Source organism: Rhipicephalus sanguineus, chromosome 1 (assembly GCF_013339695.2).
Source record: "Rhipicephalus sanguineus isolate Rsan-2018 chromosome 1, BIME_Rsan_1.4, whole genome shotgun sequence".
Taxonomy (NCBI): Eukaryota; Metazoa; Arthropoda; class Arachnida; order Ixodida; family Ixodidae; genus Rhipicephalus; species Rhipicephalus sanguineus.
In genome coordinates, this window is record NC_051176.1 from 260,394,376 (window position 1) to 260,419,643 (window position 25,268).

Sequence of the window (25,268 nt, forward strand, 5' to 3'; positions counted from 1 at the left end):
TCAATACCGTTATTTTTTTTTCTTGGGACTAAGATTTCTACAAAAATGCATTTCGTCACGGTATACTATGACATATTCTTCGCAGTCTAACTATTTAACAACTAATATTAACTAACTTTTTAATATGATTTCTGGAAAGGGTTAAGAGAGAGAGAGAAATATGCGAAAAGGAAAGGCAGGGAGGTTAACCTGTTACTATAGTAACCGGTCTGCTACCCTGCACAGGGGTGGGTAAACAGAGGCCGCAAAGAGGAAAGAGAGAGATAACAAAAACCAAGAAACAACTGTACACGTGCACACACAGGCAAGGGAGACGATGCGTCTCTGTGGTTTTTGCGCTATTCCACAATGCGCTCATACCAACCAGCTCGGCTTTCCTTACTACTGAACTTCTGCTACCACTTATCATCGCTGTGTGAACTGCTGAGAAGTGTTGACTGGTACATCAGTTCATCTTGCGACAAAATGTGAGGAAGGGCGGTTTCTCGAAACTCGTGATAAGCACATAATTTGCTCTAGGTGGCTAAAATTTCATCACTGCTCACATGAATTCCACAGCTGGGACATGTGCTCTTAAGTTAATAATTAATAGCTCAATTAGTCAAATGTTGTTTATTTCGTTTCTGCTAACTCTGTAGCTTGCCTGTCCGCCTCCAATATGTCGGACTTGCGATACTCGTCCCAACGTGTATTTATAGTCTACCTTCATTAAGATACATAACTCGCTGTATTATTCACACTTGTGCGGATATCTCAGCGGCCTTCGATTTTTCAGAATTGATGCTGTACTACATTCATCGACTGCGTCAACATCAGATACGATTCAGTTCGTCAACAAGGCATACAGGAGCGTGTCACGCAGTGACGACAACGCATTCTGGAACAATGCCGACTCTGCCGTTTCCTCGGTCGCTTTCAGCAACGGTTCCAGCCATTGGAAGGAACCGGTTGGCCCCTTCGACGTCCCCGTCGATGCCGGTGCGCGAACCCCGGGAAACACAGGCGGCAGCAGCGAGCAGGAAGAGGCTTCGGTCCCGCTCTGAAACAGAGGGAACAAGAGGGAAAGAGCGCGTAAGCGCGGTCGTAAACATCGCCGCTCTGTCATCGGGGAAAGCAGCCAGGAGCAAGCGCGCGAACGGCGTTTACATGAACGGCGGCAATTAAGTCGGCCGCGCGACAACAAGGAGCCGTCACGCGGCTCGGCGGCATCCGTGGCACGCGCGTCCGTCATGTTTCACCGCGAGGATCGGCGGCGGTGTCTCTCAGCCGCACCTTGCAGCCGCCTGGGCCCGCGCCGGTTGCGCCCGAAAAAGCCGGGCGGCCCGGACGACGACGAGGTGAGCGCGGTTGGCGGCGTGATGCGGGACAGCGCGAGTGAGGCTGACAAATTAGCGGAGCGCCAGCCTGGTGTTCCCGTGAATGACGCGGAGGAAGAGAAGCCCGTCGCCGCTCCGCCGCGCGCTCCTTCTATTTCGGGAGGGGCGCCAGAAGAAATTTATATTACGCCCATCTTGTTTATGCGACGCCGTTGAGCCGTGCCACTTCTCCCGCGCGGCTTTCGCTCTCTCTTTCCGCTTTTCCTTCTTTCTTTTTTAATATCTTGCCCCATTCGTCTTTGTTGCCTACATTTTGTTCCTTTCTATTTTATTTTTTTCTACGCTTCTTCGGCGGACGCGGCGTCGCCTCGCGAAGCCCCCGAGCATCTTTGTCTGCGGGAGCGCACAAATCTGCGGCATACGGGCTCTCGCGCGCGGGCGTGAGAGGGTATTTGCAGTGCGCGTGCGTGCGTGTGTGTGTGCGCGTGCGTGCGTGCGTGCGTGTGTGTGTGTGTGTGTGTTGTGTGTGTGTGTGTGTGTGTGTGTGTGTGTGTGTGTGTGTGTGTGTGTGTGTGTGTGCGCGCGCGCGCGCGTGTGTGTGTGTGGCCGGACGACGGTTATTTTCGTGGTGCCTCGCGCACATCTCGGCCGCACACAGGCTGCGCACATGCAGTCGAGCGCGGCGCGAGCCGTCCACGCGCCGCGCATCCGATCCTCGCCCGGCGCACGGAAAGGGCTCCGTCGCTGCGCTGCGCCGCCGAGCCGAGTTATTGCTTGCTGCACGTGACGCGATAAACGAAGCCGATCGCCCTTCACTTGGGTCGACGCTGCTCGCGCGACCAACAGTCGCGCATGAAGATATCAGACCCGTCGCTATAAGAGGCCGCGGCAGTAAAAGGAAATGTGAAGCAACCCGTATGGAGGTTGCGGGACGCATAATTCGACATGGATCGTACCATGATAAAATTCTCGTTACTCGAACATTTAGTATCTGGCGATGTGCGAAGCATTGGCCTTTAGTGTTCTGGATAATGCATTCAATTTTATGAAGGAAAGTATTCCGTCGTGAGCAATATGTTGGTGCTATCATTCGCTCCGAAAGCTGGTATTTGAGTTCCTTTCTATCAACTTTGTCGATAAAACTTATTTTTACTTTTCTAGCCATTGATCTCGAAGCATGTCGTAACTTTGTTATTGCTTAATATGGTAAGCCGGCAAGGCTTCCTCTCTCTCTCTTATTTATCCACAACTATTCTTGATGCCCCTTGTATTTGTCACCTCAAATTAACAGCTGCATTTACTACTCCTTAAATACAGTGTTCGTCATCAGGGTAATATTTTTCCTTATTCTGAGCGCATTCGGCTTCTCTGTTTTCGCCAGGTTGACCGTGAAATTGTTGGGTGCACTTTGAGGTATTTTCTGAGCATTGTTCTTACTTTCGTACTTTGCGCTTGTGCAAATTGACAGTAGTTTACTTCCAAACTAGTTGTGTTGGACACAACTAATGAAACCATCAGACAATTAATCCAAGGATAGCGTAGGACACATTATTCGTTGTTGTTGTTGTTTCAACTGTAGTGTAATGATTTTGACCTAAATTGAAAGGAATTAAAGTGGACGAAAAATCACCCTTTCCGTCGGTGGGATGATAGGCATGCGCACGAGGGGGGCAGTAGGGGGGCAGGCGCCCCCTTAGTCATCTAAAGGGGGGCGCCAATTATGCTTTATACATTTACTCAGTCGGACCTTTCACGTCATTTTTTAATGCGCAAGGTTATGGACACGCATCTTTTTTTTATGATAATGGCGACCAAGTACCCCTGATGTTGCAATCAAAGAACTGTTTGCGTCCTACCTTTACCCCGGAAAGCAGGGGACCAATGGCAGGCCTTTGTGAGAAGCACGTCATCGCTTCATTTTCATTTTTGCATCCATTGCGGAGCTCGTTTTCTTTCGGTTTTGACCAACCGGAGGGGGTGGGGGTGAAACTTGAGACTTGACCCCCCCCCCCCAAATGGAGAACCCTGCGCACGCCTGTAGGTGGGATCTGAACCCACAACCTTCGGGGTTACGGCTCAATGGGGAAGCAGTTAGAATTCACGCGGGTCTCACCGCAATGGTTAGTAATTTCTGGGATCTTATGGCCAAAACCACGTTATGATTATGAGGCACGCCGCAGTGGAGGGCTCCGGAAACCTTGACCATCTGGTGTTCTTTAGTGCACTGAAATCGCACAGTACACGGGCTTCTAGCATTCCGCCTCCATCGAAATGCGACTGCCGCGGCCGGGATCGAACCCGCGTCCTTCAGGTCAGCAACCGAGCACGGTAACCAGGGTACAACGCGGCGGCCTCACAGAATAACCAGAGTAAACGTTCTAACTCGCCATCGACAAACAGGCACAAGAAAGAACCGCTACGAGAAATTTTTGTTTCGAAGCAGCTCTGTCATTACAAGACTAAACGTTTACCGCGAGAAAGAAATATATGGACAGTGAAAGAAACAGACACAACGAAGAGGAGCGCTGACATCCAGCTTTGTTTTCAGAAAACTATCCAAGTAAACATAACGAGCACAGTTGGCAACCAAAGCGATTCCACGGCCGACGACCGCGTGCTTGCAGACGAGAAAAAAAAAAGGCAGCGCTAAGGCGAAGTTTCCACTCGGGCAATATTTGTCGCAGTGACATGCTTTTCCAAATGCAACGATATATTGTGCCATGCGTTTTTGTGCCTTTTTCTATAAGCAACTATTGGGGGTTAGGGTATACAGAGGCGCCTTCTTACGGGAGCGCATCTTTTACGTGGTATGGGGGATAACACGGCGTACTCCCCCTACACTTTAAGAAAAGAAAGTCATTTGACTCTTTTTTGAAAGTTCTGGCTTGCAACGTATATGACTCTATTTAAAGAGACACGCCAACTCTCTTTGTAGATCATTATACTCTCTTCGGAGAGTCACTGGACACCCAAAAGAGAGTTCACGTGCCTCTTTAAAGAGAGTCATATATGTGGCCAGTCAGGACACACCGAAAGGAGTCACGCATACTCTTTTTTTTTTCTTAGGGAGTAGTTTGGCTGTCGGCACTCATACAAAGTAGCGCACGAATGCTTTCGTGGAGAGTTAATTCTATAAATGCCTTCAAAATAATGGGAGTAGGGGAATGCATCAAGGGCTCGTTTCTTTGTTAGACAAAACCTAATGAAGACAACAGGCAATGAAACCAAGGAAGACACAGGGGAAATTACTACAAGCACTATGATTTGTCCTAGCCAAATTGCAAACACAGAGCACTTTGCACAAGGTACAACGTGCGACCACTGGGCGTGGTCATCGCGATGAAGGTCGCCGGGTCTTTTTGTTTTTCGCGTGAATGAAGGAATCAAATATATTTACGTTGTACACTACAAAACGTCGGGCACTGTCGCCTTATTGCAACGAGAGAAAATATTCTTTAATGAAATTCCCGGAGTGGTTAGCCTGGTTTGTCGCCTGGCTTGCTACTCCAGGTGTCGGTCGATGACTATGGTATATACAATGATCACATATACACCATATAGTACACACAAATGGTACGTAAAGTCACAAACGCACATATATACATAAAAATAGTCATTCACAAGCTTTGGTTAAGCTGAGTGTTCCTCAAGAACGCCAGCAGCGATTCTGTGTTGCGCATCGCACAACTACTGTCTTGCCACGGGCCGAGAAGCTGCCGCATGGTTTAACGAGTAGTTGCACGTGTGTGTTTGTGTCGCTGGCAAACAGCTGGCCCTGTTCATATGTCCGCCAACTGCTTCAAACTGTTCTTCTGTACCTTAGTTCGACAAGCTTACCCCAACTGGACGGCCTTCTTTCGGTGGCCAAAGACGTGAGGATGAGTTCGTACGCAATATTCTCCCCACGAGAGAATATGAGGAAGCAGTTTTTCCATGCAGCCCAGTCCTCGGGTCGGTGAATGTAAACACAGGGCCGGACGCGTGAAAGACACGGCGTTTCCTTGTGTGGTCCCAGCCTCGTTACGTGATAATTATGCTGGTGTGTTCTCATCTGTAAGCGCGGAAATTAGTGAGGAGTCCGCACGGGCGTCGGGCTGCTCTGACGGCGATGTGAAGAGTGTTTGAGTTGAAAAGCTCTGACAAAGCGGTGCAGTGTTTCGGTTGTAGCGATGAACCTATTTGCGCGTATACAGCGAATGCAGCTGGCTGATTGAATGATACATTATTGGCGCTGTAGACTGCCGGTGTCGGAGCTGTTCAATAAGCTTGGGCTTGTGGTACGTTGACGTATCTTTCATGCCTAACGGAGCAGCGTGCGTTATGCGCACTCTGTCCATGCGAGCAACATCAGTGCATGCAATAATTGTTGACCACTACTCGTCGTGGTATTCTGTGGGTTGATGTGCTGTCGCTCAGACTCGAAAACAAGCCTTAAACGCGTCTTATTGAAATTATGACTTGCACATTACCATCGTTCGCGTGATGTTGCTGATGTTGCTCGCACCTACGTAGTGTATTGCATAAGTGATATTAGTCGGAAACTATGCTTCTTGAAGACATGTATGGGGCTTCACTGTTTACATTTGTAATGTTCTTGTAAGAATCTTCTCTGCGCACAATTTTTCTGTATGCATGCAGCTACAAGGGAAAGCCGTTATTGGCCGGACTCTTGTCTGTGTGTTTTGCTACAGTGGCAAAGCATACAGTTAAATTACAGTGCCTGTATGATATGCGCCATTCCCTGCTAACTCCTCGTTCGTTCGCACTCCAATTTCGTATAAAGGAAAAGAACTCACGGTGCATGCATTTTAACACCGCATTTCAGCGCATTATTATTGTTTGTCTCGTTCAGAATAAATCAAGATACGCGTAGACTGCTTTGCTGTACAAAAGAAAGTGAAGAATATACGGGCACGGCACCGCAGTGCGGTCTGACACACAGCATGGTGTTAGAATAGGTGAACCTATCCTAACACCGTGACTCTGATACAGGACGCACGTCGTAGTTTACGTGTAGCCCATGGTTTCACTTGAATAGTGTCAGTTATTAGCGCTAAGTTTTAATTATAGAAAATTCTACACATTCGGCTGGGGGCAACGCAACAATGAGCAGGTATACATACAAGCACGTTATACTTTCGGTGACATTATTAAAATGTTTCCACGATCACATTTGCGCGTGGATGAGGCAGCGGTTTAGCCAGAAGAGTCGTGAATGCCTTGTCTTCTACATGCATTTTGTTCGAGATCTCGCACCATTGATGTGCAAACTTGCCGCAGAGCTGTGGACAGCTGTGTTAAGTTGGGTGTTCCTGGTGCCTGTAGCTTATAAGTACGAATTTGAAGCCTTCTAGGGAGCGTTTCTCTAACGTGTTCCTGAAAGCGTTATTATTTTCCTTGGGAAATTTTCGCACAAGCTGCCCCTGTATGTTATCGCGGTGACCGAGATGAAATTTTGCATGCAGACCACAAGTGCGCATAATAAATGGTTTCACCTTAGCTCTCAGGTGGTGCTGCTTGTCTCCCTGACCAGCTGTAAATATCAAGACTACGTGACAATATTGACTTATCAGTATCACGATGATTTCGAAATTGCAGCACGTTATGGTGGTGACATTCAACGACATCGTAATATATATGTGCCATTCAGACTGAGTGGCACGTCAAGACATATACTGGGATAAGGAAGCGTTAACGATCTGGGGTACTTGCATAACCGTGAAGGTTACTGCGGCACCCTTTACGTTAATTGCCACGTACGTAAACGTGAGCTAAGTAAGTTCATAACTTTGAACTAGGAGAATAAGGGAAACGGAAGTACTTGACCATTTACTTACGCGTTTTGTTTGTTACGCGTAACAACTGCATAATACCAACAGGCAGGAAATCTATAGAAGCATTCACGGGAGTGCCAAGTGAAAGCTCGCTTAGCTCTTTTATTGGTATCTAAAGATTAATTATAAAGCGAAATAAAAATGTTAGACAACCTGCAACCGGTAGGAATCGAACAAACAGCTTCCTCATGACACATGTCTGGTTTACTAGTTGAGCTACGGTGGCGAATATGCCAGCATCCACTTTCTGGGTATACTTCGAATGACTACGACAGACGACTACCCCTACGACGTCTATTATAGAACCGTAGATACTATGAAGTCAGAACTTTAGTTCGCATTGCTCATAGAACTGTATATATATATATATATATATATATATATATATAATATATATATATATATATATATATATATATATATATATATATATATATATATATATATATATATATATATATATATATATATATATATACTTGCCGATGCGTTCTGTTTTCTTTTTTGTTTAAAATATTGCTGTTAATGTATTGGCTAAACGTATTCACGCTCTTTCTCAGACAGCATGCGGCTCAGAAATTGCGTGATCCAGCGATTCAACTTCATAGCGAGTGCCGCGGCAGAAAGGACAACGAAGGGAGACCAGCAAAGAAGCAGGCTCCCGGCGCCTTAGTGGTTACCAAAAAAAGAATAAATATCAGCGCGTATTCCTCTTCGAAGAAAAGCGCCCTTCGACCAAAGCTACAGCGCCCATTCAATACTCACACGTAAAAAGAAAAAAAAGCTTTTAAAAATTCACACGAGGAGGATAAAAACTGCTATCACAATATACACGTGTCGACTGTGGCATTCTCATGCCAGGCAAAGCGACCAGAACTAATCTGCGTTTGTATTTCGGAGATTGTCAGGGCGGTCGGCCACTTTCGATTCTGTAGCACGCTGACGGAAAAAAAAAAAATCCCCGAAGGCGGCGGACGCTTGGAGGATAAGCCGGCCCAGAAAAGAGAAATATGTGCATTAAAGAAACGAAAGCTCAGACGGATGGGGTTACAAATCCGCCTGTGTCCGCATGGAGTGGGTGGGGGGAGGCAGCGACCAGCCCGGCTCGCATCGTTCACAACAGGCGGTCTCAAGTTCACACCACCGCCGAGCCCCATTCTACTCTCGTAAGCAGGTGGACGCTGTCGAGCCGCGTGGATTGAATCAGGCTCGCCCTCCCGTACCCGCGCCGTCCTCGAGCGCGATTTTTGTTCACCGAACTGTTTTCAGTTTTCCGCTGACGGGCCAGTTTAACGATTACTAGTTTCTTTTATAGCCTTTTTATTTACGTTTATCGTTTGTGTGCGGGTGCTTCCTCTGCTCTTTTCTCCTCTTCGTTTTTTTTTTTTTACTCTTCCCAAACTTGGCACTGGAAGTTATAGCGAGCTTTTTCTCTCTCTCTTTTTGCGCTTCGCCCACTTTTCCATCTCCGATTAAACTCGACAGTGAGAAGTTCGGGCGTAGCAAAAAAAGAGCAGTAGCGGCAGCGGCGGCCAGAAGGCAGTGGAGAAGGTGTTTGCGTGACGCCCAGCTCTCCAGAGGCCGAGTGGCAGGAGAGGGGGGGGGGGGGTCTGATCTGCTAACCGGAGAAAGGGAGCCCCCAGCGCGCCAGGGAAATGGAAGTAATACCACAATGCCCTGCAGTTATTTTTCCAAGAAGGAAGCGTGGAGGGTGGCAAAGAATAATAAAAGGTTGACGGGCAAGGCGATGTTCCATCCTACCGATCCTCAAGTGGTTGCCACTCGGCTGCTGGGGAGACGAGGGGAGACCCCGGGATGTTGATCTAAGGGGACGGTTCGGGCGTGCGTGCCGAGAGCCTGCCAACAAAGGGACACGACCGACCACGAGAGGGAGCAGCCCCTTTCGCGCGCCCACGAGTGTCGGCAGAGTCACCCGGGTCTGCCGCCACCGCGCCGGGCCCTTCTATTTACCCAGCACCAGACTACCCGCCGCCTTCCACCAGCCAAGCGGTGCTCGGGAGCCGAACGTAACGCCCGTCGTCACGTGAACTCCTCGGCGACGCCAATTTGCAACTGCGGCGCTCGACCGCGGGCAGAAGTTGCGCGTGCGCCACGTTGTTCCAAGTTCGCTCCTCACACGCCGTACGCGGCCAAGCGGCGACCGCGCGCTTCATCGACTATTCGTTAACGATTCGACCGAACGCGGCGTTGGCATTCGCCTCGACTTAATGTTGCCACAATGCTTCGCAAAGCCTTCTTTTTTATTTCTGCGCTTCTTTCCTTGTCTAGCTTCGCTTCAGTTTTTCGCAGTTATATGTCGACAAAGAAAGGAGCAGAGATGCGCCCGTTGGGACCAGTGGCCAGGTGATGAAAGTCACCATTGAGAGCTTGTGCTGAGCCGCAGATCACAGTACGTTCGCGCGCACATCGGCGATACGGAAAACACGAAAAACATTGGTTATATTTGCGCATGAGTGGTCGAATATCGCGGTCGTCTCCCGTGCGCCAAGATAAATTCAGCCCACTAGAAAGACGGAAGAAAGAAAGCAAAAAGGAACGACTGCACCGCCTATAAGTATTGGATGACCTTTTCGAGCAACCTTACAAGAAAAATCCTGCGTGTTGTTTTGCAGGGAGCATAAAACCACTTTTTCTTCTTTTCATTCTGGTCTCGTGCGAGGATGCGTTTTTGCCGGCTCGGGCGTTCACTCCCTCGATTTGAAGGAGCTAATTCAAACCGTCATCATCTTATGAGAAACACTTTACTAGTATTCGTGACACTCCGATATACCTTCAGCACTTTTTTTTTTCAGTTTTATGCAAGGAAAGTCGACGTTATGCGCGACTTTTGAGATTAATCTGATCGTTTAATAAGACGATTAGGCTAACACGAGGGCTCTAATACTGTTAGGACGCTTGAAACCTAGACTCAGCCCTTTGGATGAGAGACCACTTTCGGAGGCAACAGTCATGGGATCCGGGCTTATGCCTTCTTTCATGAAAAGGGTCACAAAAACCCTGTCGCTTATATATTAGAGATGACAAGGTGACGGGACTCTACGAATGTTTGTGAACTCTTCGCGAACTTCCTTCTGTGCGCTCATATTAACTGCCATTTTGTTATGTTTTCTTATAGTGTCTTCTTACATATTCCATCTATTATTCTCCCTTTTCCCTCTTCCCATGTTTAGGGTGGCCAACTGGAAACATCCTTAGTTTCTATCTGTTCTCTAATAGATGTCTATAATAAATAACGAACGATGAATATTGGTATCGACAAAGGAACAAGATGACAATCGAGAGGAGTACATACCACAGAACCTCAATAAAAGACACATCTTGCTGGCTCGGGATCTAGCAAGAAAAATGTTAGCGGGTGTTTCAATTTCATTAATGTCACACTAAAAAATACACTCGTTTAATATTAGTATGCTTCGCAATCAATTCCAAGAAGCTCGCGCAGTGCTGTTGAATTCCACGAGCCTGATGACTGATGGGTAATGAGTGTTGGTGCTTTTCTTCCCAATTAAAAAAAAAATGTGCACAAAGTCATTGGTGAAGCACATATGCGGCGCGTACAACTATGAACAAGACGCCGTCTTGGCAAACCTTCTTTGAGGACTTGGTACATCAGCCGCCAGGATAGAGCAGGGTATTGGTCTTCCATAAAGAAAGGTAGCAGATGTAACACAAACGAATGACAATTATGCACAACCATTACCTTCGCGAGAAGAATAACATTATATCTATGAAGATTTAACTTGTAATACCGACCAGGGTAATTTGTAAGTCTAATCGATGTATGAAATCACCTCTATTTATCATATCGTAGACATTTTTATTTTCTGTGGTGTTTTTCGTTTAGCTATGGCTTATAGATAGCTGGCAGTTCAACAGCTAAGTTTTTGACGTTGCGAGAGCTAATGAACTACAAGCATAGGTCGGCAAACTCACTCATGAGTCGACTCACTTGGACTCACCCAGACTCAGACCCGGCCGTGAGTCTGAGTCCGGGTGAGTAATATTTTGGTGTGTCCGAGTCCGAGTGAGCCCTGAGCGCAAAATATATTTCTAGAGTGAGTCCGAGTGAGCTCCACCTTTTGCTGCCGACTTGTGGTCCTGTCTACTTATCTTCGGCATTACTACCAGCCTTATATCGGCTTACGTTTATACTCAAGTGTATTCACACATATCTCCGCACGCTAGCATTCATGCGCCACCTCAATATTTTTGATCAGAGGAGAGGTTTGAAAGAGGGGTGCCATGACCCCCCCCCCCCGCAAACTCTTTTATGGGAAGTTCTTGATAAAAATATTTCGTGTGAGTCGCGTACCTCATAAAAATGAAAAATGTCCTTACTGGATCGATATATGGTAATGATGATATATGATATACGATGATAACTTGTATATGAATAGGTACAAGATCAAAAGGCGTATCGTAGAGCACTGATTATGTGAGATATTGGCATTAAAGAGAATTGACACCATGATCGAAAAAGCTAATTTTACGCCAACCGACTCATGAGTCGACTCACTCAGGCTCACTCAGACTCAGATAACGCCGTGAGTCTGAGTCTGAGTGAGTCCGGCTGACTAATATGTTGGTGAGTTAGAGTCTGAGTGAGTCCGGCTGAGAAAAAGTTTTGTGAGTCTGAGCCCGAGTGAGTCCGATTGAGGAAAATTTGGTGAGTCTGAGTCCGAGTGAGCCCTCAGAGCAAAATATATTTCTTGAGTGAGTCTGAGTGAGCTTCAATCTTTTTGCGACATATGACTACAAGAAATCTAAATTCCATTTTCGCGACTGACCATGCACATTGCGTTTTGGTATAGTCCTGATTCCACGATATAAAAGAAAATTGCTTCAGAGGAAGCCGTCAGCGCGCAAGCCCACAAAGTGTCTTTATAGCTAAGCAATGAACCCCATGCGAAAATCTGTCAAAAGGGTATTCAATGGAGCTAGTTGGTTCACAGCTAACACTGGTTCGGGCAGCGGAACTGAAAACGAGGGACAAAGGGAGGATAGACAAGGACATCCTTGTCGGTCTTCTTTTTGTCCCTCGTTTTCAGTTCAGCTGCCCGAGCCAGTGAAAATCTGGTCAGATACGTCTCGCAATTATAACGTTTTTTATAGGTACCAATCATGCTGTAGACGCCGAGCCTCACGCAGGTGACACATTTGAGGAGAGCCGCAGGCGTGTGTATTTCGTGAGTCGACGGCGCCTCTCCCCCGCCCGCTCTGTGGGCAGGCGGTTGGCTTCACTTGGCGGCGAGGAGTGGGTGACATCACCTCGCGCGGTGCGAAATGGCCGCAGGTTCTTCGCGCGTCGTCGGCCACGGTAGTTTTCGCGCTGCGCGACGAAGCGAGCGGCGTGACCTAATGGCGCGGCCCGGAGGAGGGCTGCCGGATAAAGTGCCCGCGAGAAGGAAGTTAGCCTCCTTTTAGCACCGGCAACGGACGCTCGTGCACGGGCCTTGACCCCGGAGCTGTCACCCGTGGTTCAAACTCTTGTCGTCGCCGGCTTTTCCCTTGCGCCCCTTCCTTCATGCAGGGATTGAGAGAGGCCCGCGCGGTGCATGCACTGCTCGCTTGCGCTACGAAAATAGAATCGGCGTCCAATCTCGAACGAATTCGTGCCGGGCGCGCTTTTTATTGATTAGTTGCGGCGTGCAGGAGCCCATCGCGAGTGTTCTTAATCTTCTTCTTTTTCTATCTCTCTGTCTGCGCCTCCGCGCGTGAGGACTCGTAGTGCGTGCGATGTCTTTCGTCCGGCTACCCGAAAGCAGCTCTTTCCGTTGGAACTCTTGTAAACTTCACCTGTCAGCGCTGAACATCTTCGTGCTGCAGAGGGATCGACTAAATATTAACAACCAAAAAGGGTCTCCTCCTCCACTATTTTTTACCCTCCTGTTGAACAGTTCGACGCTCCGAACTTGTTGGGATTTTGGTCGTAGGACGTGTTTAAATTATTGCTAAAATATTGCTTAAACCGTTGCATATCGGTGCGGGCGCTGCTTCTCCCACAAGAAACTTTTGGTTACGTGAGTTAAAAAAATAAAAAAGACCCTTAGCAACTGTGTATTCACCAGATACGTTCTTAAGAGTACTTCCCGAGGAATTCCACGCTCGGCATGGAGTCGGCGATCGAGCAAAGCAAAACAGTGTTACTCATGGCCCGGCAAGAAAATGAAGCCGCAGAGAGATGTACACTTGATTTGGCTAACAGTGGGTGAGTCTTTTATTTGCGGTAAGCTGTGCGTCAGGGCGACAACGGTTGTCTTAACGAAAGCAAGTCGATTTGTCGAAACATTAACTCCAGGCGCGCTGCTAATGGGTCCATTTTCTTGTGGATTATCTGAAAGTGCTACAGTGCAAAATCAACTTTAACGGGAGCTGAGGCGTGCTGAATAAATTGTTCCTCGCAGGCGCCACACTGATTTATAGCCACTCGCGCCTGGTGTCACACGACGCGTAGTCTGTGCCGCCGCTCGGGTTGCAGCTACTGTTGCTTTCGGAAGCGTACGAAAAAATGACCTTTCTGTATCATCGGGCCTGTTTGTCATCGGCACTTATGAAAGAGAATGTCACGAATCGGCTCAGAAGCTCATCACCTTTTATTCAGAAAAGTGTACGCTTTGCTGTACAAGTACGCAGTTCTCTATCCTGAAAAAAAGTTTATGGGTAAGTTGGGTGGTGGAGAAAGGAACGCTTAGCACTGGAAAGGGTTTTTGCTTTTATGAAACGAAGCTGGCGGTGGTGACGTTGCTGCTACAGGCCTTCATTCGACATGGTTAGGATCGCACAACAAATGTGTGTATAACTGTAATGTAGGAACAGTTTCTTCATTTACCTATTTAGCTTTAATATTCGATCACAGTGACACTAAAAAACATACGGCCATGTGTAAGCTAAATGCATTGTCATAATCATTGTGCTTGAGCAATGGGGAGTATTCTTTGCAGCATTCATTCACTACATTTGCATAAAACTTTGTTAATATTGTTCTCAGAAAATTATTCCACCTCGGAAACTTGATTATTTTCGTCTTCATCTTTGAATTACGAGAAGCGAAAGGGGGGAGTCGTCTGTAGCGCTTAGCCGACAAATGAGAAATCCAGTGGTGTTTATTTGAGAGCTCACACAACTTTTTGACTGCAGGTGCAAGCCTCCTGCAGATGTGATAAAGCTTAACCTTTTGCGAAGTTTAATATCAAGATATGGCGCTTTAACTGCACGTTATGATTATGAAGCATTCGTCGATTTCAGATTAAACCAACGTGACCCAGTTTTTCATTCGTTAATAAAACTATTCAACTGAGGTAGCTTGGAAGCGCAATCCACATGATTTTTTTTGTCAGTGTACTTTGATAATCGAGACCGAAGTTTATACATTGAACTCGCGTTTTTTTTTTATTAACGAGACAACGTTAAAGAGCTCGTTTCGCAGATACTCCGGTGTCGGTGTCGGCGTCGGTGTCGGCGTTGTTGGTTGTGAGCGAAAAATGATCATCTTGTTCGTGACCTAAAAATCTAGATAGATGCAAATAAAATAAATAACAAAATCTTAGGTTGGAGTGACAATCGAACCCAGGCCGCCTGCGTGGCAAGCAGGTGTTCTACCACAGAGCGACGCTATTGCTTGAAACTACTTCGAAAAAAAAAACAATATATGAATGTCATGTAGTGGAAGGAGGCTCCTTAACGCATGTAACAATGCATGGCAGAAGCGTAGAATCGCGCCAGGCGTGAAAACTTGTAAATTGCGCAACGAGTGGTTGTATTAAAGGCCCACCCATTACAAAGCGCTCAGACATATTCAATCATCATCAGCTGCAAAAGCATCAACAAAGTGAGCAGCTGCGTAGGTTCGCGTGTTGCCTTACGGACGTGTAGTGGGCCCTTCGCTGATTCGCAAAAGGAAGAATTATGGCGTAGTGGGCACTTAACAACTGCACTTGCAGTAGGCATTCTAGGATAGTTTGAAGCGGCCAATATTACGCGCACAGTCGTTATCTTCCTTACGGCACGGTTGAGGCATGCACCGAGAACCGAAGCCAGGCTAGCAATTGAGAAGGCGATGCGCACGGGGCCCGATTAAGCTACCGCGTTCTACTCTTGAAGGCGAAACTCGGGCGTCCTCCAAGTTTTTTCTTTGCTGCATCGTTTGTAGTGCGTTGTAGTGCGTGCGTCGCAGGTGATCACGTAATACTGCGCGATATTATTACGATTATCACTTACGCAAGTGCGACACATCTTAGGTGGATAGCCTAACAAGGCAGAAGTTCAGGGAAAGATGGAAGCTTGAAGTGGTGCGAAGTCGTTCGATCAACAAAGGATGTCGCTGGAGCCACCGTTTTGGCAAGGGGACAAGGCATGTCCTCTTGTCGAATCGTTGCCTCAATCGGTGTTCCTTGTTCAACAAATGTGCATCACTTAGGAGGATGAAAAAAGAAGTTTTTGTTAGCGCTCTTGTAAGGGATCCTGATAAGTTAGATGAGTAACGAACATCTGTATGGGATCTATATGATTCCACGTTGTTTAGCAATACAGGAGTTATATCTAGAGTGGTGAGTGTTATGTAGAGTGAAGTGGTTGGCTCGTGTTGTTCCTTGTCGCACCAGTAACGTTCGCTGATTCCCAGAAATAGAAACGCGCGGAAGCGACCTCATTCCGATTCATTTCGGAATTAAAAGTAAATCTGCCAAGTCAGTGTCATATTCGGTAATAGTCCACGAAAAATAGAGCGAGCCACGTTTAAATCCATCATGAAAGACACGTGACGCGAGAAAATTTCGCGTACACACTTGAAAATCGCAAAGGTCCCACAGGATGCTATGCTCTCGCTTCATCCATTGGCAGCACCTTCAACTACAAACAATGCCTTTGCATAATCCACCAGTGAACGGAGCGAAGGTTAGCGCAGAAATCAGTCCACAAACTCAGAGTTGCCTTATGCGCTAGAACAAACAAAAGCATTACCGTTTTGCAATCTCAACGCAAACTTGAATTCGTTTTGCGAATCTTTCTATTCGCATCAGCTAAGCCCCCGCCACTCGTCTGCATAACAGTGCGTTGACCTCGAACAGCTCCTCGAGAGCAGCCATTTACATCTCTCAAGGACGGTGAGAGGTCAACCTAGTGGAATATTTCTGTTCAAGGTTATCGGGCCAGACAGTCCACCCATTAGCACTGGCCAACTGTGTCGGCGGAGTAATGGATAACATGGTCTCGATACGCTTAGAAAGGTAACTGAAGAGCTACAACGCTATACAAAGAGAGAGGATGGCTTTCGGTGTCTACGTTCATCACGGACGTTATTGCACCTTCTGACGCATGCGCAGCACCAGAAACATGCATTACTAAGGTGTTATTTTTTATGTCAGTGGTGGCAATGGCAAACGGGCAATGTAGTTCTTAAAACAATCATGGACGCTTTAGAAGCCGTTGCAATTGCCGGACACTTATGTCGTCTGATACGCAGTTATCATTACGAAACATATTTTCGCTGATGATAAAAGCACTTCATGGTGAGAATTGCACCTTTTGTAGTGTTCTGACAGGGGCAGTACAGGGCTAATAAACGTAGTGTCCATTGGTGTCGTATATTCATTACCACGAAACCTGCCTGTACATTCTAACAATATTTTGATATGGACTTCAGGGGTGACACGCTTGTAAGCCTACGAATGGCTTTAGAGGGCCACACGACGGTATTGTCGAAATACATACCTAAAAGCAAGTCTTGGTACTTTCCATAAAAGTGTTTATTTGTTTCTCTCTCTCTCTCTCATTTTTACTCGCGAAGCGATAGCACGTGCTTTTCGCAGATCAAAGACCGCGCAGTACTCAACGCACGAACCTAGTTCTTGGTGTCATCATTCATGTAGAATTGTGTTAGTGTCGCTGTTATGAACCTCGTAGCAATTTTGCGTGGGAGACCATCAGTTGGTTCAGTACAGCCACTGCTCCAGTTATAAAACACATTATTTTTGGGGGTCCTTTTTTTATTGAAATAAAAAAATAAATAAAGGAGTTGTCGCAATTTCTTGCCGCGCGTGCACTAACTAATAGCGCACGCGCGGCACCTGGCTGACCTTGTCTTGACAGCCATGAGGTTGCGGCTTGAAGTTAAGGGAATGTAGACAAAGAAGAGGCGTTTAAACATCCGTTGTCACATTCGTTTCTGTAATCGAATGGACGTCATACGGAACAACCTACCGTTCTATTACTATATAAAGATCTTTCTGTGTCAAGGCGCAAAAATCACACGATGCATCGATGTCAGTTGTCTAGAAAAGTGCATTAAGCACATAAGCGTGTTTCTAACCGGTAGTATAACGACTTCCAGCGTCAACACGTATGCCGGTACCAATCAGGCTTAGCCTCGAGGCTAACCCTAGCAGCCTATTTATTATTTTCCATGTTTGATTAGCGGTTTGCATCATTGTTCATGAGACATACATGTGGCTCAGAGTTGACACACGTTAAGTGAATAGGCAAACATTGCGATGGTGATAGCGGTTGCAGCTTAACGTCGTGTGATTTGGACGTTAAGCATACTTGAAAGTGGCAGCGCTATGAAGCCGCGTCTAGGACCTTTAGTGAGCAGTATACTCATTCGGCGTAGCACTTTGTTTCGTTCGCGATGGACGGCATGCTAACGAAGCCTCCCCGGCACGAAAATTTTCAGAACTGCGACCGCAGCACAGCTCAAGTGTGTAGATATACGGCTTGCATTCGCCACAAGGGCTGGCGTCCTGTATACTGTATACCTGAAACCTGTAAACGTGGCATGTTGACTGGAGTAGAGTTACTGTACAGTGAAGGGAACCTATACAGCGCGGCTGTAGACTGGAGCTTCCGCTGCGCCACCAGGGTAGCGCATCACGCCTATACCGGCTGTCGAAAAGAAAGCTAAAGCGTCTTTGCAAACTTTAAGAGTAAACAATCTTGTAATATCTAATTAGGACGCGTATATATTTCGGTAACATATTTAGACAGATAGTTTGGTGAAGTCGACTGTGAAAGGGCTTCTGGTGACAGTCTTCCTCTGTACCGTTTCAAACAAGCACACAGTCTTTCGGCTTAGTAATATTGTGACATCTAGAACGGATTATTTGTTTGGGCCGCTAGCGGGGTTTAACGTTCCAAAGTGACTCAGGCTACGAGACACGCCGTATAGTGGAGGGCTCTGGATAATTTCGACAACCTGGGGTTCTTTCGCGTTCACTGACATGGCACAGTACACGGGGCTCTAGCACTCCGCCTCCAACAAAATGCGACCGTCGGGGCCGTGATAAAGCCCCCTAGGAAATATGAGTACGGCAATGCTCAGCACTCGCGCGAAAAGCACGACAGGGGCAGGACAAGACCAGAAGGACGACCGAGGTGCTGTATTCAGATTTCTGATCTTGTCCTGAGCCATACGCTGTTATTACATTTACGCTTTCATTATATATAGCTGCGGGTGTGCACGCGCGGGCACGCATATCACACACCATCTAAATCACACCAAAACACAGGCGTTTGGTAGGTCTGTGGCTTATTGAACAGCATGCCGCATGGTATTTATATATAGGTCCTCTTAAGGCAATGACTGCACTGAGAGGGTGAAGATAGCTTGCTCCAACCGCCGCGCAACAAGAGTACTGAGCAGAGGTCGTCATTCCTGTCTCTCATGGAATAACAGCGGTCCGTGACGGCGCGCATATTATCGCGAAACGTAAGCAAATATTAAAACACATTGCCGATCGGTCTTGCCGGATGCCTGAAATGACATATGGAAACAGTCGATCTCTCATGAAGCATGTTTTAGCTTGGGTGCTCAAGCGGCTAGGGCAGTTTTTTTGACACGCCAAGTGGCACGGTTTGGCCGGCCACACGCGCTCTCCAAGGAAACGAAGCCGCGCGTAGCCACGTCGCGGCACCGCTTTCTCGCCAGAGCAGAGCGCAGTGCGCGAATAAAGACAGCCAGGCAAATAAACGCTGGCAGGAAACGGCGCGGACGATGCCGATGATGAAGTTGAGTCGCGTTTAGTCGCACATCGTGCGGCATCCGCTGCAGCGCCGTCCGGGGAGCACGCTGCTGCTCTTCGGCTATTCCGAGGACCCCGCGCGCAGCAGCCCGAGAACCGGGTGCCGCGGGGCATGAAACCCACCGCGTCACCGTGATGTCCTGGAACTCTAAACAGCGTAGGCTGCGCGCAGGTCGCGCGCGCCCGCGCTAAAGTTTTTTTGCGCGCCAATTCATCAGGCTGCGTCACTCGGTTGCCTTGCCACGGTCGCCATCCTTTCTGACGGCCGCTCGGTTCCGCCGGGTGGTCGGACCACCGAAGCGCGAGCTCGGCGAGACGCTGCCGTTTGTACCCACGCAGGCTCGCGACAGTGAGTCCACATCTTGAAGTTCGCTCAGCCAACATGAGGGAGCGCTGCTCTTCCAGAACCTTCAGAGACAGTTAGAGGATGGGGTGCGTAAGCTTCGAGAAGCTTCTGAGGGTGTGCATGTGACAATATGCACCATCCCAGAAGTCTGGGGGCAATCTGGCGGTATGGAAAGGAGGGTGATAGAGGCTAACTGTGTCATCAGAGCTATGAGCCGGCAGCTCAGCTACAGCGTAATGGAGGTAAACAAAGACGTGTACGAACCCGGCCTCCGCCCTTTTGCACAAGATGGCATTCATTACAGTGGTGCCACGGGCAGGAGGGTAGGTAATAGGATGGGTCGCCAAGCCACAGCTTTTTTAGGGGGACCCAGTGCCCTGAGGCCACCAGTGTAGACAGATACGATTTCAAAGTGGCACCAATATCCAAGACACGTAGAGTCCGGGGGAGAAGAAATCGACGTAGGCAGGGCCGAGCAAATTCAGATGTAGGTTATATTAACATGCAGGGTGGCAGGAATATGTTGAAGTGGGGAGAGATAGGAGAGCAACTAAGGGAGGAGAAACTGATGGTATATGGGTTTGTAGAAACACATCTTAGGGACATGGAACAACCACCTAGCAATCCGGACTACGCATGGGAATATTGCAATAGAACAGAAGGCAGCAGAAAGGGGGGTGGTATCGGGGCATTTATTCATAAAAGTACAGACTGGCAAAGGGTCAAGCAGGAGTGCAGGGAACATTTATGGCTAAAAGGGAAAGTGGCAGGGCAGATGACACTCCTGGGTTTTGTATACTTGTGGACAGGAGCAAAAGCCAGAGAGGAAAACCAAGAAATGGTGCAGTGCATAGAAAAGGACATTGATGAACTAGGAGAAGAGTGCGAGATAATTATATTAGGAGATATGAATGCGCACATAGAAGATATGGATGGATATACTGACCCAACTGGCAGAATGCTGCTGGATATGTGTGAAAGGCATGATTTAATCATTTGCAACAGTACCAAGAAGTGCGAAGGGCAGATAACATGGGAGGTGGGAAGGCTGCAGTCGACGATAGATTACGCACTGATGTCACATAGGATGTATGATAGGCTAAGGGTGATGAACATAGATGAATATGGTTCCAGAAGCTTGGGTAGTGATCACAAACGTATCAAGCTGAGTTTTGGAAGAGAAATGAAAATAGGAAGGAGGCAATATGAGCAACCACAGGGTAATATTTATTCAGAAAGGCAAATAGAAATAGCAACTAAAGAGATTGAGAAAGTAATCACCGAGGATACTAAAACAGTGTGGACGTACACAAATCTAACTAGACTGTTTGAGTTGGAGCTTGCTAAGGTACGAGCCAAATCAACCGGGAAAAGGAGACACAAACCCAAGAGCTGGTGGGATGAGGAAGTTAAGAGAGCCATAGTGAGACGTCAGGAAGCCTCCAGAGAACACAGGCATGCTAAACAGAGGGGTGAACCGGAAGATGATGTCGAAAGAAAATGGGGCAACTTTTTGAGCTGCAGAAGGGAAGCTTCCAATCTGATCAATGAAAAGATTAGAAGAAAGGGGGCCCAATGGATGGCGGAAGTAAACAAAAAGGATAGAAAGGCAGCTGCAAAGTTTTGGAACCATCTCAATTCTCTGAGTAATAAGACAAGCATGGAACAGAGGTTTATAACTACAGTTCAAGGGGTTAGGCTAGAAGGGGATGAGGCAATGGAATTTATAAGAACAATGATGACAGAAAAATTTAAACAAGGAAGCGATGCATGCACCCTAACGGATGAGGATAGACCAATTAGCGCAGTGGCTCCACTGGGACAACGAGAGTGGGAAAGGGCAGAGAAGAGGGTTCCTAATAGCACATCAACAGGCCCTGACGGCATCCCAATTATGCTAATAAAGAAATTAGGTCCAAACTCTAAGCAAACATTAAGAGAAGCAACGAGCAAAGCAATAATGGATGGTGAAGCCCCCCATGGGTGGAAACTAAGCCGGATGAGCATGATCTATAAAGGAAAGGGGGACAAGGCTGATATAAACAACTACCGTCCTATAACAGTGACATCAGTAGTTTACAGGCTGGTGATGCAGATCGTAAAGGAAAGACTACAGACATGGGTGGAGAATGAGGGGGTGCTGGGGGAACTACAAAATGGGTTCCGTAAACGAAGGAGGTTGGAGGATAATCTGTTCTCATTGACGCAGTGTATTGAAATAGCGGAAAAAGAACACAGGCCCCTGTGGCTGGCATTTCTAGATATCAAGGGAGCTTACGATAGTGTGATTCAGGAAGACTTGTGGAGAATACTGGACACACTAGATGTGGAAGATGGAATAACTAATCTTTTAAAGGACATCTATAAAAGTAACAGGGTAGTTATAAAATGGGAACAACAGGTATCCAAACCTATAGAGATACAACGCGGGCTTCGACAGGGGTGTCCCCTGTCACCTCTGTTATTTATGCTGTATCTACAAGGATTAGAAGCTAAATTAGAGGGGAGTGGACTCGGCTTCAGCCTCTCTTTTGCCAAGCAAGGAAAACACGTTGAACAGTCATTACCGGCATTGATGTATGCAGAGGATATAGTATTAATGGCCGACAACAAGGAAGATCTGCAGGGATTGATAGACATCTGCGGTAATGAAGGAGATAGGTTAAATTTGAAGTTCAGTAGGGAAAAATCGGCTATCATGATTCTTAATGATAATGAAGGCAGTGAGCATAAGATACAGGAAGTCACGCTGGAGATAGTGGATAAATACAAATATCTGGGCGTATGGATAAACAACGGGGATGAGTACCTAAGGGAGCACGAAAGATACGTAATGACTAAGGGCAACAGGAATGCAGCTGTAATGAAAAATAGGGCACTGTGGAACTACAATAGGTATGACGTTGTGAGAGGGATTTGGAAAGGGGTAATGGTACCAGGTTTGACGTTCGGCAATGCGGTCTTGTGCATGAGATCAGAGGTTCAAGCAAGATTGGAAATTAAACAACGTGGCATAGGTAGGCTTGCTTTGGGAGCACACGGGAATACCCCAAATCAGGGGGTACAGGGTGACATGGGATGGACATCGTTTGAGGGCAGGGAGGCTAGCAGCAAGATAGAATTTGAGGAGCGATTGAGAAAAATGGGAGAGGAGCGTTGGGCTAGGAAAGTTTTCAGCTACTTGTACATGAAGAATGTTGATACTAAATGGAGGAAGCGAACTCGAAAATTGTCAAGCAAGTATTTAGACAACAGCAGAATATCAAGCCAAAAGGAAACATCGGTTAAGAAGAAGGTGAAGGAAACAGAGAGGGACATGTGGAAAATGGGGATGCTTACGAAATCATCACTGGAGACCTACCGAACTTTCAAGCAGGAAATTGCAAAAGAAAAGATCTACGATAATTCTCGGGGTAGTTCTCTGCTGTTTGAGGCCAGGACGGGAGTATTGCGGACCAAGACGTACCGAGCCAAATACGAAGGCACAGACACGTTATGTAGTGCGTGTGGAGAGGAGGAGGAAACGGCTGAACATTTGATAATGTTCTGTAAAGGGCTTCACCCTACAGTCCAAGATAATGGCGCGGAATATTTCAAAGCATTGGGGTTTAGGGACGGTGAAGGCAAAATAGACTTTAAACGAGTAGAAATAACCAGGAGGAGGCTAACCGATTGGTGGCTACAATCAAGGCACGAGTGAATTGCAATCCTTGAATACATAGTGATAGTACTTAACCATGACTTAACTGGCTAGGTGGCGTGAGCCGCCGCCCGATCTAAAGGGCACAGCCGTATACATCCATCCATCCATCCGGTAGGGTGCCTTGAAGCCACTGGCATCGAGACACCTTATTCACTGGCCTATGAGGGAAACGGCGACGAGGAGAACGAACCTTCACCCATGCAGGCTTGTTCTCAGAGAATGATCCAAGTGTATCTTTTTGCATGTAAGTGAGAATTTAAAGTGACAGAACTGGATGTGTGTAACGTCAGTATTATAGCATGTAACCGTACTTTGGCATGTAACCGTACTTTCTAAAATATATGTTTTACTTTAACTTAAACAACCATATTTCATTACCCGTGGGAACACTCATAAAAAATGTTAGTAAAAAAATTGCGACTCCAAGCAAGAAGTTAGTAACGGAAGATGTTACTACGCTTCATAAGCAGTTAGTAACTTTTTGTCACCTATTTATTAATGCTGCAGCTATACAGGCGCAATTCAGGCGCATTTCGATTGGGGCGAAATGCTAGGGGCCCGTCTACTGTGCGATGGCTGAGCACGTTAAAGAACACCAGATGGTCGAAATTTCCGGAGCCCGCCACTACGACGTCCCTCGTAATCACATCGTGGTTTTCGGATGTAAAAACCCAACGATTGTATTTTATATTAAAAATCAACGTGTGAATTCAGTCCTTATTGTTTTCTTTGTTGTTGTTGTTGTTGTTTCTTTTTCTTTGCCGGGACATTCTTTAGATTGAAGCGGCTTAACTGTGGCCCATAGGCTGGAATAACACAAGCTTGCTTTATTAAATATATTTTTAATATTGATAATTGACGTACACTCGTAACGCTTGCAAAAGTTTTTGAAACCAGTACAGGAGCCTCATTAGTAACACTTACTGATATATTTTTAGTTAGCAACTGTTACTAACGCTGAACTTGCTTACTGAAGTTGCTAACATGGTTGTTACATATGCGATACGCAGTTCACAACTATGGCAACCTTTTTTCTAAGTGTGGTGCATCGTGTTTGCAGATTACGAATAAAGCCTGAATAAATTTACAAAGAATATAAAAGGACTAGTCTGAATACATTGCTCCAGACAGTTTTTCCTGTATATTTGAATAGTGTTGTGTATCCTTTCCACAATGACATCAAAAGATGATGAGACATCACGAATTCAGCCTTCCAGCTTTGTTTATGCGACCTTTTTGTACACCATCCCTCTCGTTTAGTCATCTTCAATGAAAAAGAGACCGTCTCCCTCCATATCACCTGTCTAGTTCGGCCTGTTGCGAGATTACAGCTCTAAACTATATGGTTTCAAGAGTGCATACTTGATTGAGGTGCGTATTATATCTGGTAGTTCACGAGCCGTGCAGATTTGCTCATAAGCCGTTACAGGTTGATTACTGTGTATATGAGAGATAAAGGTTTATGAGCTTATTGGCACATATTTGAGCAGAAAGGCTGTTTTCGTTCGAAGTCCCATGCTCAAAGAAAATGTGGCAGAAAGATATCAAAGATCGTCTGAATCTAACATGCAAAGGCAGCAATGGTCGTTTAACAGAGTGTAGTCGAGGGTGAAAGCAGGAAGCCGCAGTTCTGTTACTGAATCGAAAACAGTTGTTGGAAGAAGCAGAATAAATTCAATCACTTTCAAGTTGGTAAGCGTATTGATACTAATATGCTGTTGGACAGCACGAACTAGGGCGTAACCTCTTGGAGAGATGAAAGCTGTAGGGCCTGGGCCGCTTACGAATTGAAACAATTTCTCGTCGTCACGTACTCAATGATCATAGCGTCGGCTTGCAGCAGGGGCGTTCCGATCGCAAGCCTGGGTATCTGCCTCCATCGCAGGAGGATTGTTTGTTCACGTTTCTTCTAAGCACGGTATATTTGTCGCTTTACGTTGTCATCGGGAGCCCACTTTGCTTCCTTCTAAAGCAGGGAGACACACCAGGCCTTCCTGATAATAATAAAGAACAAGGAAAACGAGAACGAATGCT

General features: G+C 46.7%; 1 protein-coding gene across 1 annotated transcript in view; it reads right to left on the reverse strand.

Annotated features, from left to right (window-relative positions):
- Nucleotides 1–336: 336 nt before the first annotated feature.
- LOC119378835 (uncharacterized) overlaps nt 337–25,268 on the reverse strand; it is a 76,104-nt gene continuing 51,172 nt past the window's right edge. The window contains exon 2 of the mRNA XM_037647857.2: nt 337–1,039. Within this exon, the coding sequence (XP_037503785.1) occupies nt 824–1,039 (216 nt within the window). The 3' untranslated portion in view covers nt 337–823. The remainder of the gene's footprint in view (nt 1,040–25,268) is intronic.